The following is a 17,819-nucleotide window of genomic DNA, read 5'->3' on the forward strand; positions in this document are numbered from 1 at the left end:
ACCACATATTCCAGTAATATCTGAAAACCTCTGTCCTCTCTCTAATGCATAAGGAGACTCCAGCTGTATGTTTGAATTGAAATCCACTTAACAGGCGTGTATATCAGTAACAGGCGTGTATATCAGTAACAGGCGTGTATATCAGTAACAGGCAGTTACAGGACACCTGAAGTGAGAGGGATATGGAGGATGGATGCTACATTTATTTTATTTTAAACAATGCTGATTGCCTGGCTGTATTGCTGATCTTTTGCTTCTAATACTTTCAGACATAGACCCTGAACACGCATGTAGATCAGGCGCTCCTGACTAAAGTCTGACAAGTCACATGCTTGTTTCAGGTGTGTTATTCAGACACTACTGCAGCCAGAATGATCAGCAGGAGGGACAAGGAACTGGTACTGGTTAAAAGGAAATAAATATGGCAGCCTCCATATACTTCTCACTTTAGGTATGCTTTAAAGTCGTCGAGTGGTTCATGTCGATTGGCCACCTGTATTTGTCATAAATGATAAGGAATTCCATATATGCAAGATCTCATTTTAGATGGGAAGTGCTCACAGTAAAATAATAACAGGAATGTAGGTTTAAAACTCTCAATGCTACAAGTAAATGGCAGCCCTGTTTCATTTGTTATCTATACTCCTCCACATGCCTCGCTGGCTTCGCAGTTGACTACCCCAAGATTTTCTGTATAGGCAGCCTGAATGCCCTACTAACCCTGGGGCTGGACAAGCTCCACTCCACAGATGGTGTCACCATTACATCAGTTCTAGCCCAAATCATTAGCGATGTTGGCTGGGTTGACCGTGGAAGTATAATAGTCCCCAAACCAACCCCTCATTTTGTTAGTCCATACAAAATAATGCTTTGCTTAGTGCTATGTGCTTTAATAATATAACGGCATCATCATCACATCCAAAGCAGTCAACATGATAAAGAATGCCATCTGAATAAAGAAGTGCACCTCAACTAAAACCAGAACCTATGCAAATGACTTCTACTGATACAACTCTCAGGTAATTAGATCAGGCGTTGTCTTATATGCTCACGAATAATCCACTGGCTTGGATTGACTGCCAATACGAGAAAATACATCTCTATTTTGCTACCTACATTTTTGGAGATCCACAACAATTGTTTTATGCAGAAGACATTTTCCAGGTAATTGTGGGAAGCTACAATATAGTGTCTGCTCTTAAACTTGATAAAGACTTCCTGGACTGTGGGTCATATGGACACTTATCACTATTGAACACACACTACTTACATTGAAACAGCCTAGCTAATAGATCAAAGTTATTCTTACAACAATAATTAAAGATCAAACAGGCTTCATGACAGATAGATCTACTTCAATCGATCTTGAAATATGTGCATTTAGTTATTAAACTAGCCAATATTAGAACAATGGATTATCTGGAATGGGTTAGGTGTGTGGCTGTTAAAGAGACTCTGAAGAGAGTCTAAATCCGCGTTTTTAACTTCTATTTCTGTAAAGCACTATAGCTAGCTAGTTTATATCCCCCAAATCTCCTTGTCTAAGTCCGTGGAGCGCTTCCTGCTTGAGGCAGAGCTTAGGGCTGTAGCTCTGCCTCTTCGCGCATCAATCCCCGCTGATCGCCGCCTTTCCCCGCCCCTTTCAATCTTTTTTCACTGAGGGGCAGGGAGAGGCCGAGATCCGCAGGCAGATTCACTCGAATGGAGGCAGAGCTGCAGCTCATAGCTCTGCCTCCATGAGCAGCAAAATCCACGACCAAGAAAGTTGTGGATTTTGCACAGGAGATTTGGGGGGTGAATTTAGACTTGCTTCAGAGTCTCTTTAAATGGGCGATGTCTTGATTATATGGATCGATTTACAAAGTAGTTTGTAACATCAGATCAATATTACAGATGTAGTTGGTATTTATAGTCTTTGTCTTAATCATGTTTATCATAAATAACTGTACTATTGAACTGTTTATTACCAAGAAAAAAAAGTTAAAAATATGGTGCAAGGGGGCGGAGCGTAGCATGGCCGCGTGAAGAAGCTTGCCCTTAGAGCTCCCGGCCACATGACACAGTTTAAGGCGATATAACCCCAAGATCTTGCACAAAAAGATATCTATATGGTATGGCAGGCAGAGGAGGACGAAAGGCAACAAAAAAAACCGACGCTGCGACACAAGGCACGAGTTTAGAAGACTTTTTTGTCCCCCGAGCAACAAGAAGTGTGACCTCCAAGATGGCTGCCGCCCCGGCTCCCGGGGACTCTGGGGCCGCTGTCCCTGACGCTACGGAATCCTCTTCTACAATAGATGATCTATGGGCCTTCCTTAGAGGGATGCCTACCAAGCTAGATATGCAGCGCCAGACGGAGCACATATTAAGCTCCACAAGGTCGGAGTTTGCAGCAGTAAGAGCGGACATTGCCTCCTCTGCACAGCGCATCACAACCCTGGAAACGGAGGTAAAGGATTTGCAGACAGAAATAAAAACCCTGAAAGAGAAGAGCGACCAGCAACAGCTTGTGAACACGTATATGAGGTCGCAGATAGAGGATCTGCAGAATAGGAACCGCCGGAATAACATCCGCGTGCGGGGCCTTCCTGAGGCTACAAGAGAGGAAAATCTCCAACCTACTCTCAAGGGCATCTTCAATGACCTACTCCACAGATCAGCAGACCATCCCCTAAAGCTAGACCGAGCGCACCGGGCACTCCGTCCGATACCTAAAGGTTCAGAACCACCTAGGGATGTAATTTGTAGAGTGCACGACTTTGGCACAAAGGAACTTATCATGGCAGCTGCTCGAGATACTGGAACCATAGATTTTGATGGAGCCTCCATATCACTTTACCAGGATTTAGCACCATCCACCCTGGCCCAGAGAAGGGCTCTTAAGCCACTTATAACAGCTCTGTTGCAGCAGGGAGCGACCTATCGCTGGGGATTCCCCTTCTATCTCTATGCACGAAGAGGAAATAGCTCCTATACCTTAAGGCACCCGAAGGAACTCCCTGACTTCTTCAAAGCCCTGGATATGCAGGTGGTGAAGGTACCAGAGTGGGATCCTGACTCTCTGGACTTCTCTAAGCCCCAGCGCTCGAAACGCCAAAGAAGAATGCAAGATCTACCGCAACAATTGGAGACCCCGGATCCTGTTTGACCTTACGTTTAATCGAGATCGTTGGATCCTTTTTCTCCCTGATACAGGTACTTTCAGCGTCTCCCTTATTGGGAGACGACTTGCCCGCCGTCCCCCCCCGTTGGTTTTGTTTTTTTTTTCCTTTTTCCTTACCCCGCATATATATCCCGCTTACATCTCGGATAACCCTATGGCTTTTTATATTGCCCCCGGATCCTGTCTAAGACTGGCCCGTGTCCTTATAACTATTGAACTCTTACTCTCACTGCACAACTTTATTAAGATCTATACCCAGATCAGTCCAAATATTCAGCTTGTCTGTGAGCATTATACTATGTGTTTTGAGATCTGTTTGTAAAACTGATATGATGCTTATTTAATACAGGTTTACAGCTGGAGCAATGCCATCTAAGAGAACATTAAGTTACGACAACACACAGCGAGAGATAATGAGACTGTCATTATGAAGGGGGATATGGTGGGACGTAGAAATTATGTAATGGATAGGATGTCTGGGTGAATTTTGCATGTAGAGAAACCAAGGGGTTATGTTATTCCCTTAAGTATAGTTGGTGATATTTGATTAACCTTTTAACATGCGTCATTGGTGGTGCGGGGGGGGGGGGGGGAGGGGGTTGCTGCTTTGGGGGGGGAGGGGGGCTCTAAGGGGAGACCCGGGATCTACTATGCTCGAACTTACTTAAGGAAGGGGTTCTGTTTTTCAGATTAGTTTGAGATGTGTCATGTGGAGGGAGGGGCGGGCCGTACTCACGTGGGACTGTTGGTTCTGCCTCCTTCCTCAATCTGGACAGGGCAATAATACCTCTCTCGTCCAGCTGGACGGAGAGTCCTGAACAGAATTGGGTGACATGGTGGGGGAGCTTTTTTCTCCCTTCACCATGCAACTGGGAACGTGTATTCCTGTTTGTGTTTTTATGTCATTGTCTATGTCTTCTTCTATCCTTATGTGTTGTTCGGTTGGGATGGGATGTGGTAATTCAGCGACTGCTATTTCTTAGACTCTCTAACTCGGAACATGGCATCACTTAAAGTGCAAACGCTTAACGCCAGGGGCCTAAACATCCCTGAAAAGAGATCAGCTCTTTTAACAGAGCTACATCGCTCTAAAGTCCAAGTGGCCTTTATCCAAGAGACTCATTTCAAAGGAAAGGACCATCCCAAATTAAGTAGCAAACATTACCCATTAGCCTTTTATAGCTCGTCTCCTGACGCAAAGACTAAGGGTGTAGTTATCCTATTTTCCAAACACGTGGGCATTACCCAGATCCAGTCCCATGTGGACCCAGAAGGGAGGTTCGTAATGGTCAAAGGGATCATTAGTGATCAGTCAGTTACCTTTGGATCATTCTGCGCCCCGAACATTAGTCAACATTCCTTCCTTAACAAATTCTTGGAGGAACTTGATGCTTTTGCAGAGGGCAGCCTGATCTTGGGGGGTGATCTGAATGTTGCTTTAGATCCTGCCTTAGACACGTCCTCCGGTAGGTCAGCTACACCATACAGAGTGATCCGCAGGTGTGCACTTGCCCTCCAATCCCGTCAACTGGTGGACGTATGGCGTATAGCACATCCCTCTGATAAAGAATTTACCTTTTTCTCACATCCCCATAAGACCTACACACGCATCGACTACATCTTTGCCTCGCATAACATACTCCCAGTTGTCACTGATACCCATATCATGGAAGGCACTACTTCGGATCACTCCCCGGTGCTGGCGTCCTTCACTATCTTAGAAAAAAGATTGGGACCCTCTTCATGGCGACTCAATATCTCCCTACTAAAAAATAGTGAGGTGAGGGCAAAAATTGTAAGGGCACTTGAATCCTATTTTGCGACGAATGTGACTGAGGATGTCTCCCCGTTAACTGTATGGGCTGCTCACAAATGTGTGATCCGTGGCATATTTATCCAGGAGGGCAGCAGGTTGAAGAAGGAGCGAAATCAGGCTATTGAGGGCTCCCTCCAGGAGATTCGCCGCTTGGAGCTCCTTCATAGGAACTCGCTGTCTGATGCTGACCTGAGCGCACTCACAGCCGAAAGAGAGAAACTCAAAAAACTCTTGTTTTTTAAAGCCCGATATGCGGCTACACGCTGCAAGCAACAGTATTACGAATTTGGAAACAAGTGCAGCCGTTTGCTGGCTAGGGCGCTTCGGGTGCAGCAGGCAGCGAATTATGTCCCTTTCATTAATGACCCCAGCTCTAAGAAACATCACAGGACTTCCTCAATAGCCAGGACTTTCAGGGCATTTTATGATACCCTGTATAATCTACCTCAAGATACCTCTGAGGAGGCTAAGTTGGCATTAACAGATAGAATCCGGAGATATCTTGAGGCTTCAGGAATGCCCAGACTGACTGAAATAGAGATAGAGGACCTGGAGGCCCCACTTACTCTCGCGGAGCTTAAGGTTGCTTTAGCCCAAACACCTACGGGTAGGGCACCAGGCCCGGATGGGTTCCCGCGAGACTACTATTCCCAACTTTTTGAGTCATTACATCCTTACCTCCTTAATGCTCTTAATTCAATCTCAGATATTGATAACCCATCCTTCTTTCCGGCAGACATGGTAACATCCCACATCACGGTTATTCACAAACAGGGCAAAGACCCAGCGGTTTGCCCTAGCTATCGCCCAATATCCCTTCTAAACTTGGACTTAAAACTATACGCGAAAATTATCGCAAATAGACTATCCCCCTATATGAGCCAACTGGTACATTACGACCAGGTTGGCTTTATACCAACGCGCGAGGCACGAGATAATACCATGCGCACACTTAACGCAATTCACTGGGCACGATCGGAGGCCTCGCCTATGATGCTGCTATCTACAGATGCGGAGAAGGCCTTCGATCGTGTCCATTGGGAATTTTTGAGAGGCACTTTGTCACATATTGGCTTGGCACGGAATGCACTAACGCGTATTATGGCATTGTATAGATCCCCATGCGCTTGAATAAAGGTCAATGGCGAACTCTCTGACCCCTTCAGTATATCTAATGGCACCCGCCAGGGGTGCCCGCTATCCCCTTTTATATTTGCTTTGACAATTGAGCCATTGTTACGCACTATTCGGGCCAACCCTGATATTAGAGGACTCCAGATAACATCCACTGAGCATAAAATAGCCGCATATGTGGATGACCTGCTTTTTTATATCACCCATCCCCATATCTCTTTACCTAACCTCCTACGAGAATTTTCCATCTTTGGGCAATTATCTAATTTTAAAGTCAATTACGACAAATGTGAGGCCCTAAATATCAATTTAGAACCGACCACCAAACATAATCTAGAATCTAATTTTCCATTCAAATGGTCTTCCCGATCCTTATCGTACTTGGGCACAAAAATCCCTAGTAATTTAGCGGATATCTTCCAGCTAAACTACGCCCCTCTTTTAACTAAAGTCCGGGCAGACCTTCAAAGATGGGATGTTGCCAGGTTCTCTTGGTTTGGAAGGGTAAATATCATAAAAATGAATCTCCTCCCCCGCTTCCTATATATATTTCAGACCCTACCGGTCATGGTGCCCTATTCCTTTTTTAGTGAGATTCGTAAAGGATTCAACAAATTCATCTGGAAGGGTAAGCCTCCGAGACTCCGTTACTCAATCTCTATCCAACCCAAGTCAGAGGGAGGTATGGCTGTCCCCGACCTTCAGCTATATCACGCCGCAGCGGTACTTATCCGTATAGTAGACTGGAATAGACATGAGCAACACAAGCAGTGGGTTAAAATGGAGAAAGACATGTCAACACCTCATTTGACGCATCTACCCTGGACCACAACTAAATTAGATATTCGTAATATTAATCACCCTCTCATATCAAATACACTACGGATATTGTGTAGATTTCGCAAACGCCAGACCATTAGCCCATGGCCAACCCCCATGGTCCCATTATTGGACAATCCTAAATTCCCCCCGGGAACCTACAGTTCAGCATATAAACACTGGCGAGGAACTAGAATAGTGAGAGCCCATCACTTAATAGAAAACAAGGAATGGCGAAGTATCCAGTCAATTAGAACTATTCTCCAATTACCTAGAGCAGATGATTGGTCTTACATACAGTTTAAACACTTTTTACTTAGCCTTGGCAATAGATCAGATTTTGCCCGAGACTTCTCACCTTTTGAATCTCTTTGCTCAGCAGATGGCTATTCTACACAGACTATTTCTCAGGTATATTTAATGCTAGTGACAGATAATGATGCCACCAATGATATCCGCCTCAGGTGGGAATCCACGATGGGGCAACCTTTTAATAACACGCAGTGGCAAAAAATAGTAGCTTTGGCCCATAAGTCCTCTGTTTCAGCACGAATCCAGGAATCTGGGTATTAATTTTTAATACAATGGTACTATACGCCAATTAAGCTTTCTAAGATGTTTCCGGGCGCTATTGATGTATGCTGGAGATGCCAGGCTCACAGAGGCACCTTTCTCCATATCTTCTGGGAGTGTCCTCAATTAGACTCCTATTGGCGCTCTGTTCGAGATATCATCTCCGATGTCACGGGGGTAGCCTCTACAGATGATCCAACGTATTATCTGCTCCATAATACACCACGGCGTCTCGGAAAGTATAAGAAGTCCTTATCAAAACACCTTATCAATGCTGCTAGACTCCTGATCGCTCGCCACTGGAAAAAGCTACAGCCTCCTTCAGTGGGCGAGTGGCTCCAAGAAGTCCAATCTATTAGACAGATGGAAAATATCACTATGACTATTCATAAAAGAGAGGAACAATTTAGCAGGACTTGGGCACCATGGTCCGAATTTGAAGAGTCGGATAAGTATAAGAACTTGATGGGCTGACTTGCTTGGACTGGGGGTTTGGGGTCCTGGCGTGTTGAAAAGAGATATACAGGAGACACCTCTTCTGCTAAATTGTGGGAGAGGGGCTCCTGTCATGTACTTATGCCTAGCAGTCGCTGAGATGCCTTAGGTTTTATATATATTCTTTCACCCCTATCTGACCGAACCTTCCCTCTTCCCCCCCCCCCCCCCCTCCTTTTTGTTTATTGTCTATATGTTTGTCCTCTGTCTGTCTTAAGACTACTGGGTTCTGAAGAATGCCGTTCTCTCTAGATACAATGCCCAATGTTTAATTTCGATTATATTATATCTGGTGAGGGTTCTGGGTGTATGTTCCCTATGGGCCCCGGGCCCCTCACCATATTATCCCTGCCGCCTTTATGAGGTGACAGGGGAAGGGGTGTAGTGTATGCGGGGGCAGCTGCATACACTATTTTACAGTACACGATGTTTAATGCAGCATTCTTCAAGAAAATTCTGTTCCGTTGTTGGGCTATTTCTACATCCTGATGTGAACTGTTTATTAATGCCGGCAGCTCTGGTCGCTGCCGGCTGCACAAATTTTTTTTTTTCCTTTTCTAATGCACAATTGAGGATGTGGAATGCGCTTATATGATATGTGTTCTTTCTATGTTGTATAAAAACTTCCTAAAATAAAGAATCTTTAAAAAAGAAAAAAAAAAATATGGTGCAATGGTACCTTTTACCATCATGATTTTGTTGTAAAATCAGAAGACAATATAACAGCATAGTAATAAAACTCTTGAATATATCTCATTATTTCTTCAGTAGCAGAGCATAGTTTTGACCTCACCTCTTTACTCAACACCATGTTGCACATACATTCAGTTGCAGCAGCTCGTATCATTTCATGCTCTTCAAACATATAACCCTCAATCATTGGCACAGCCTTCTCCTTGATGATTTTACTTCTGCAAAGCAAAATAAACAATAAATGTGTAAATCCATGAAAGGTATTTCTTTTTTTCTTTTTTTCTATGATAACACAATGTACCTCAACCTCTCGCCGATACCGGCCAGATTCGTTAATGCCATCAATGCTTCAAAATTTTGTAGACCAGTCCTATTAAGATGAAGTAGGCTTACCAATGGCCGGACAACTTCATAGATCTGCAAGACCAAAATAAATGAGAGGTAATAAAACAAAGAAGATGGCTAGCAGCTTGGCACATAACTGCACAAGCTGCATCATTATTTATCAACCAAAGGCTTTCACTTCAGTATCAAGCAGACACTTTGTACATAGTACCTGTAACTTGAGGAGTTTTAAACCATTATCTATTTCATCAAGTATTGGCAATTTTGTTTGTTGATGAAGACTCAGTGACTTCCTCTGTCCTTTTTGTTCAAACTGCAGATTATCTCCATGTGCCTTAAAGGCTGTTCTTAAAATACTGGAAGCATATGCATCTGGATATATTTCTTTAGTCGTCTAGTAGCAATGGCTAAGACATTCAATAGACTAGGTGCACATGGGCCACTCATGTTCCCATGGCAATGACTCCTGACCACTGCCAGGCTTAAACAATTGGGAGCATTATATAATTACTAAGGCCAGAACCAACCCATAACTCATTTGCCTGACAGAGGTCAAGTCATGTTAACAAAAAGTATTTAAAGGGACTCCGAGCAGTGCAGAAACTATGGAAAGATGCATATCATTTGAAAGCTCTCTTTCTCCTCTTTCCAATGATATATAAACTGCCGCCCTACGCCTTTTAGTTTTCGCAATTTTTGCGATTGAAATTGCAGCGGCCGCGATTTCAATCGCGAAAATAGAGAAAACTAAAAGGCGTAGGGCGACGATTTAGGTGTCGCCAGAAAGAGGAGAAAGAGAGCTTTAAAATGATATCCATCTTTCCATAGTTACATTGTATTACACAGGACGACACTTTCTCCAGTGTCAGCAGCTCCATTCAGCAGAATGAAGCTGCTGACTTTAGGAAAAAGTCGCCCTGTGTAATACAAGTAACTATGGAAAGATGGGTATCATTTTAAAGCTCTCTTTCTCCTCTTTCTGGCGACACCTAAATCGTTGCCCTACGCCTTTTAGTTTTCTCTATTTTTGCGATTGAAATCGCGGCCGCTGCAATTTCAATCGCGAAAATTGCGAAAACTAAAAGGCGTAGGGCGGCAGTTTATATATCATTGGAAAGAGGAGAAAGGGAGCTTTCAAATGATATGCATCTTTCCATAGTTTCTGCACTGCTCGGAGTCCATTTAACCAATAGCACTTGACTATAATTATTATTATGATAGTCCAGTATAGTACCGGCACATTATCTCAAGTATTCTGTAGAATAAAAATAAAGCAAGGCTCACAATGTTGTGTACCACAGTCTGGGGCCAATTACGGGGGGGAACCAATCAACCTATAATTATTGTGTATTTCTATAGCACTGACCTCTTCTGTAGTGCTTTATTGAACCCACAGTTGTGTCACTAACTGTCCCTTTAGAGGAGCAATCTAATCCCTACCATAGTCATAATTTAGTGTCTATCATAGTCTAAAGGCCAAAAGTAAATCAAACCAAAATGCGATAGGACCACATATTTGCCTTAAATATTCAATTCTCCTAGGTACACCTAAACACAGACAAGTTTTTTTGCAGGCATATAGTCAAATGATAACATGCAAGTTAAAACACAATCATTACATTAAACAGATTTAGTTGTGTAGGAGGGATGAAATTGGGTTTGGAGAAGCCATGCTCCACTAATAAGTTGGGAATGCTGTAGAAAGGTATGGTATAAGAAAAATCTTACACAATGGCGTAGTTGAGAAGAAAAACAAGACTCAGGTATGGTTATCTGCATCAACAAGGTCTATCACAGGCAGAACATTTCTAAATGTGCTGTCCAAGATCTGCAGAACTATAATCCTACAATGCTGAGGACCAAAAATGCAGCGGCAGACCAAAGAAACTGCAGCAGATAAAAGATACATCATGTCCATCTCCCAGTAGCATCTTCAGCTTAGACCTGCCAGAAACCAGCATGACCCTGGTACAACAAGAAGTCCAGTGATGTAAAGTACCGTAATTCACAATCATGCCTCTTATAGGAATCAGGGGGTCAAAAGCCTGATAAGGCAATCTAAATTGCAAAATGAACAAAAAAAGCCAGCACTTTGTGAAATCGAGCCCATGAAATTTCAATTCACCACCACAAAAAACAAAAATATATTTCACAGCCACTGGGACCTCTTTCTCAAAGCTGTGTATGGACAGATGACATCTACTTGATTTCTCACTTGCTTTTTGAAGGCATTGGGAATAAATGGTTTCTCAACACAGAGTACAGGCAGATTCTTATTCAGCATATCTATCATGCAATACCATCAGCAAAGCATCGGATAGCTCACAAAACCATTCTGCAGCAGGGGAACGACACCAAACATGTAGCCAAAGTCATAAAGGACAATCCTCTGGAAAACAAAAAGTTCTTTCAAATAATGGATGCCCCCTATCCCCCCCCCCCCCCCCCCCCCCGACATCACTTAATCATTCTGGAGACAGATGCAACGGTGAAAAAACCTAAAAGCACAGTAGAACTGTGGTCTTTCCTGTGGTTTGATAGGGCAATAATTGCTAAACTACACAACTGCAGTAACATTTCTATGCACAGGCAGAACATGGCACAAGTTACACAATGCAACCCGCATGTTTTGCTAATGTAACACGTGTTATGCTAGCAATGCAAGCATTGTGTACATAACGTACTTGCTTGCATGCTGCAATTTGACCAGTTAGCAAATATGCTGCGAACATCCAACCTGCAGTGGTCCTTACAAATCTGTGTGCAAGTGTACATGGGAGAACTGATGCTGCCTGAAAGGCAGATGGTGGTCACAAATTATTCATTTGATTTAGTTAGTGCACTTTGCAAACTGGTAATTTTTAATACAAATGCATCCATTGCATGATCTTTGAAGGTATTCTCATTTCATAGCATTTTTCATGCAACTGTGGGGGGTGGACTTCTCTTTTTATTCCTTTTAGCTCAATTCAGGAAACCTTCAACAGATCATTGTCAGTTTGGTAAAGAAAAGATGCTATACATACAGTATTTTTCAGGACATTGATAGCCTTACCCTTTCACCCGGGAAAGCAATCTCAGGGTTTGATGTAATGGTTATCTTGGCTAAAGCTTGTGCTGCTTTGGTTTTCCCAACTTCTGTTCCTTCTAATGCTAGTGGTATTAAAGCCTGAAAAACACCAATACATGAATGTTAATCGTTTATGGTCATTTTTAAAAACATATTTATGTATTACTTAGTCTTGGTTCACACTGCCATAGAAAATGTTTCACTTATTGGAATGTTATCTTCAGACATGCAAACAGATCGTATGCAAAGCAATGGGATCTGTTCCCATCAGTTGAGTGGGACTGGAAGTTGTGCAGTGCCCATTACCATAGCAACCTGGGTTGCAGTAATAGTAGAATGCCCAGTAATCTCCCGACGTTGGTATCCGTAAAATCACTGTAGGTACATGCACATGGCAGTATTACCGGATCTACATGAATCAGGCCCTATGTAACTTATCTGCAAGAGTTCCAACCACTGCACTGCTTACTAGAGAGCAGAGGTAAAATGGACTATGGGAGTAAAAATTATGTCATCCTACTCTAGTTCTTATGCACAAAGTATGGTTTAAGGGATGGACCCTGCGGGGCATTAAGGGATTTGCCTCCTTCACTCCTTTGTGGCACAATGATTACCTTCCTGAACTGTCTACATTAGATTTTTCTGACCTCAGGCTTAGACATGGTTTAGATACAATTAATATGTTGTTTCATGGCGGAGGAATGATATCCTTTGATTTTCTTGCTCAGATGTTACTGGGAATTCCAGGGGGTCTATTGAGGTTTCAATATAAGCACATAAGTTATGCGCTTCGGAAACAAGCTGTAACCTTTCCATTGTACCGTAACGTCTTGCCCCTAATTTTTTTTTTTCAAAATTAAAAGGTTTATTGAAAGAATTGTATGTCATATACAAGGCAAGAACAAAGTACAGTGTTATAGTCATAGAGGCATTATAGCAACAGTAATACATAGGCATTCTCATATAGAAGCAAAAGGGATCTGCATACAGAAACCAGGTAAGTACATATAGCAAAGTCAATATACAGGTTATCCCAGCGCCCTTAAGGATATAACGTGGACCCAGAGCATAGACAAGATCATGAAAATTGAAACTCAGGGAGCATAATCCTCACCATATTAAATCACCGATTCCTCCATCTGTCCCATATCAAGTGGAATTTCTTTTGTGATCCCCTGTGTATGTATACAAGCTTTTTGTAAGGTAATGGTCTTGCCCCTATTTAATATGATAATACAGGCGTCGAGTAAACAGGGCCTGATTTCTGCATGCTATAGCCTATTGTTGGAAAGGTTCCATAAGAAATTTCCCCTGAAGTCTGGCTGCAAGAGATCCCACAACTCACTCCATGATGAGGTCTGGATGGAGGCTCTGCAGGCAATCCCCCCAAAATGACTGTTTCATTTGGGTTATTAGACTCGCCAGACTGCCCTAGATGCAAAAGAGATCATGGATATCTTATCCACATGCTATGGAACTGTCCTTGGCTTCGGAGATATTGGTCTGGCGTACTTATTATGGACCGATTGTATCAAACATCTATTCTTAGAACAGCACTGGTTTGCATTCTTGGGGCGTTTGATGATGGAAGTATGACAGATTATGTGAAACTGGCCATAATGGGGTCCCTATTTATGCTGCCTTGAAGCTTGAGAAAGTTATATATGCGCACAGGGGCTCTCCCACTAAATTCGAGAAGATTTGTGATACTTGGGGGGGGGGGGGGGGGGTGTGAAAGAGTCTCCGTGGTTTTTTTTTTTATTATGATGCTTAATTCCTTTGATTGGTACTGGGTGTTTGTATTCAATATTTGTGTGCTTTTTTAATTTTTGATTTGATTTTTGATTGTTTAATAAACAGTTTTCTTGATAAAAAAAAAAAAAAAAGTTATGTCGTACAATCCTTGTGCTTTTAGGTTGTCCTGAATTATCACAGTTATCAAACAAAACTAGATGGTGTTGTTTCTGAAGAAACCACATGATGTTGGCTTGAATACACTAGAGATATCATGCCCAGTCACCCCTTATGCAGTATATAAAGTCTGGGGAACCTGGTTTAAAATTGGCAGAGTTGAAGCAGTCACATTTTGCCACTAAAATCAGTAAAAAAATCTGATTGGCTATTTTTAGATTATCCTGAATTATCAAAGTTATAAACACAGTTAGCAGAAGAGCGATTTCATAAAATGTACAAACATAATCCAAGAGAGCGCTTCCACGCTACCTTTGCTCCTCCCTGAGCCACAACGTTTCCACGTTCTTCAGATTTTTCTACTAATGCCAAGAAGACCCTGGAGAGGAGAAAATCAAAGAGCTGTTAAATAAGAGGACAATGTAAAAAATATAAGAATATAGGAATTAAAAAAAATCAATATGCATAAAACCATGGATCTTATATTTAGGAGAACGTTTGAGAGCCTGAACACACTAGTGTCCTGATTCATTTCGGGTGACCATTCCTTGACTTCTGCAGACTGCTTGTTGGAAAGTAGGAGGTGCTGTTACCCCATGCCTGACTGATACTTAGTACTTCCCCCTTACCCCATAGGGTATAACACAATACAATGCTGTAGAGCCTTACTAGCTTAGGGATTCATCGTCTTACAGGAGTGCATATAGCATCAGGTCATTATATGGAGGACAAAGTTAGAACCGAATGCTTACACAAACAGAAACTAAAACCATTCTTGCGTGCTGCTGTAAATGTAAATACAGCAATCACGTGGAACCCATGTCCATGGCAGGCAAAGAGTTAAATGAAACCTGAAGTAAGAGGAAAGTAAGACAGTGATGGCAACCACCATGTTCCTTTAATTTCAGGTTTCCTTCAACAAACCTTTCGTTGACTGCCAACCAGTCTGTATCAGAAATGCACGTGGTTAAGCCAGATGGAAAACTCGAATGGCCCTCCTCTCACGGTACACCACTGAATGAAACGGCAGCATAATCATTGCTGCACACAGCACACTGCTATGTGCATTTTTAAAGTACCGTAAGTGCGTTGCCACTTCACTGAAATTGCAGAACATATATGAGGCAATGGACATGTGATACAATGCATGGGCCAGTGTAAACTAGGCCTAAGTTAAAGTGGATCTGAGATAAACTTTTACTCATTGCACAGTTGTGTTCCCTTCATATAGTTAATAGGGTATTCCTCAAGCCAAATATTTTTTTTTTAATACTCTAATTCCCTATAAACTAAACAAACCTCGCCCACAGCTCCTCCAGTGCCTTGGCACTCTGAGACCTATGTAGCAAGGGCTTATGGGAGCTCAGTCTGGGCAGGAGGAAGTTACTTGGCAGAGGGGAGGAGAAGAAGGGGTTGACATTTTCACAGGCTGAGGGGAGGAGATGCTGAGCAGCTTTGCCTGTGTGTAATGATGATAAGCAGAAGATGGCTGCCCTCATTGTATCACAGGAAGAAATAAATATATAATGTTGAAGCTGTTTGCAGCTAGATTTGTTGTGTAAACTATCTAAACTTAGATAAGATATATAGACAAGTTACTTGTTATAGTTAGTTTTTCAGCTCAGATCCACTTTAAAGAGAGTCTGAAGCGAGAATAAATCTCGCTTCAGACCTCATAAATAGCAGGGGCACGTGTGCCCCTGCTAAAACGCCGCTATAGCGCGGCTTAACGGGGGTCCCTTCACCCCCAAATCCCCCTCGATACACCCGTGGAGCGCTTTCTGGTTGGGGCAGGGCTAACCGCCGCAGCCCTGCCCCACGCGCGTCTGTCAGCGCGTATCTCCGCCTCTCCCCCGCCCCTCTCAGTCTTCCTTCACTAAGAGGGGCGGGGGAGAGGCGGCGATGCGCCGCTGACAGACGCGACTGGAGGCAGGGCTGCAGCCGTTAGCCCTGCCTCCAGGAAGGGAAATTCTGCGACCTTTTTACGACACACTTTTGCGGGGGGTGGGTTGGGGGTGAAGGGACCCCCGTTTAGCCGCGGGATAGCGGCGTTTTAGCAGGGGCACACGTGCCCCTGCTATTTATGAGCTCTGAAGCGAGATTTATTCTCGCTTCAGAGTCTCTTTAAAGTGACTCCGTAACAAAAGTTACATTTTTTCTACCATCCTACAAGTTCCTAAACCTATTCTAATGTGATCTGGCTTACTGCAGCTCTTTCTAATATAACCAGCTCTGTAATAAATCAATGTATCTTTCCCCTGTCAGACTTGTCGGCCTGTGTCTGGAAGGCTGCCAAGTTCTTCAGTGTTGAACTGTTCCTCTATGCACACTCCAGTGTGTGTTTTATTTACATAAGCCAGCAGCTTCTCTGCTATCTTATCAGTGATAGAAGAGAGCTGGATAAAAATCCTCCTCTGGAGGCTGTAAAAGGAGCTGGTCTGTCACATACTGAGGAATTAACGACATAGGCAGAGCTGTCTGCAGGAAGCCTGTAATGTTCAGTGCATGAGAGAAGCTGGGGACAGAAGGTAAACACACACAAGTGATCTCTTGAGATTCAGAAGTAAGGCTGTATACAGCCTGCTTGTGTATGGATGTATTTTCTATGTGTGGACATGCTGTACATCAACCTACTTCCTGTTTTGGTGGCCATTTTGTTTGTTTATAAACAAACTTTTTAAAACAGTTTTTGACTACTTTTAATGCGGCGGGGAGCGGTGAAATTGTGACAGAGGGTAATAGGAGATGTCCCCTAACGCACTGGTATGTTTACTTTTGTGCGATTTTAGCAATACAGATTCTCTTTAACTACTTCAGCACCACCAATAGTATAAAAACGTCCAATTTTACCCTGTTAATGGACCAATGGACGTTTTAAAACATCCAGTGTTTAAAATCAATTTTCTCAAAAACTATAAGGTCTTTTTGAAAAAAAAAATTTGCACCTTCTTTCCAAGGGTCTACTTAACATATCCTGAAAACTTGGTGTTTATATCATGTAAGGGGACTTTGCTATTAACCGCTAACATCGGCAGGTTTTGGTGGTTTTTAATCACAAATACTTTTTTTCATTTTTTTACCGGTTTTTCCATTTAAAGTGTATAGAAAGCAAAGTAATTACTGAAAACAAATATCACCCCCAAAAAGCCTAATCTGTGGGGAAAAAACAAGGTATAGATAATTTTGATGTGATAAATATTGAAAAAGTTATTGGCAAATGAAAGGGAAGAGCATTGACAGGTGAAAATTGATCTGGTCCGTTAGGGTAAAAACCCTTGGGGGTGAAGTGGTTAATGAGCCAAGCTTGCACACTATAGATTGCTGCAACACTATGGGAGGAGACATTTACATGTTAGATGCCTACAGATGTGGTATTATCACACAGGCTGACCATTTACAGCTGGATCAGGTAACAACAGAATGTCTGTACAGCCAGACCTCACATGCCAACTCCTGAGAGACAGTGTAGAATCTGCCTCAGCTGTGATTTAGTTGCTGTATGGAAGATGGAAAGGTAACTTTACCTAGATATCAGTTCCTTTGAGGAATCGGGTAATGCTGGATTCTCATTTTTCACCATGCAGGCCAAAGCAGACACCACTCCCGCTGCCAGTAATTTGCCAATCCGCACCTCAACAAATTCTTTCTTATCCTATTAATGCATGACATCAAATGAAAATATTGATACATGGATAAATGTGTCATGAAACTAGACATAAAAGAGGCCACACCAGGTTCAATTTTTATTTATCATATATTTAAAGGAAATCTAAATTATTAAAAAAAAAAAAAATTAGTTT

The 17,819-nt window shown here is 42.7% G+C and overlaps 1 protein-coding gene across 2 annotated transcripts in view; it reads right to left on the reverse strand.

The window, feature by feature from the left end:
* The window catches only part of UNC45A (unc-45 myosin chaperone A), a 65,754-nt gene that overhangs the window by 5,857 nt on the left and 42,078 nt on the right, over nt 1-17,819 (reverse strand). For both annotated transcript variants that reach the window (XM_068275255.1, XM_068275256.1), the window contains exons 14-18: nt 17,544-17,671; nt 14,332-14,398; nt 12,094-12,207; nt 8,995-9,110; nt 8,794-8,911 (exon numbers count right to left, since the gene is read on the reverse strand). In XM_068275255.1, coding sequence (XP_068131356.1) covers nt 8,794-8,911; nt 8,995-9,110; nt 12,094-12,207; nt 14,332-14,398; nt 17,544-17,671 — 543 coding nt within the window. The remainder of the gene's footprint in view (nt 1-8,793; nt 8,912-8,994; nt 9,111-12,093; nt 12,208-14,331; nt 14,399-17,543; nt 17,672-17,819) is intronic.

This window comes from Hyperolius riggenbachi, chromosome 3, assembly GCF_040937935.1.
Source record: "Hyperolius riggenbachi isolate aHypRig1 chromosome 3, aHypRig1.pri, whole genome shotgun sequence".
Lineage (NCBI taxonomy): Eukaryota > Metazoa > Chordata > Amphibia > Anura > Hyperoliidae > Hyperolius > Hyperolius riggenbachi.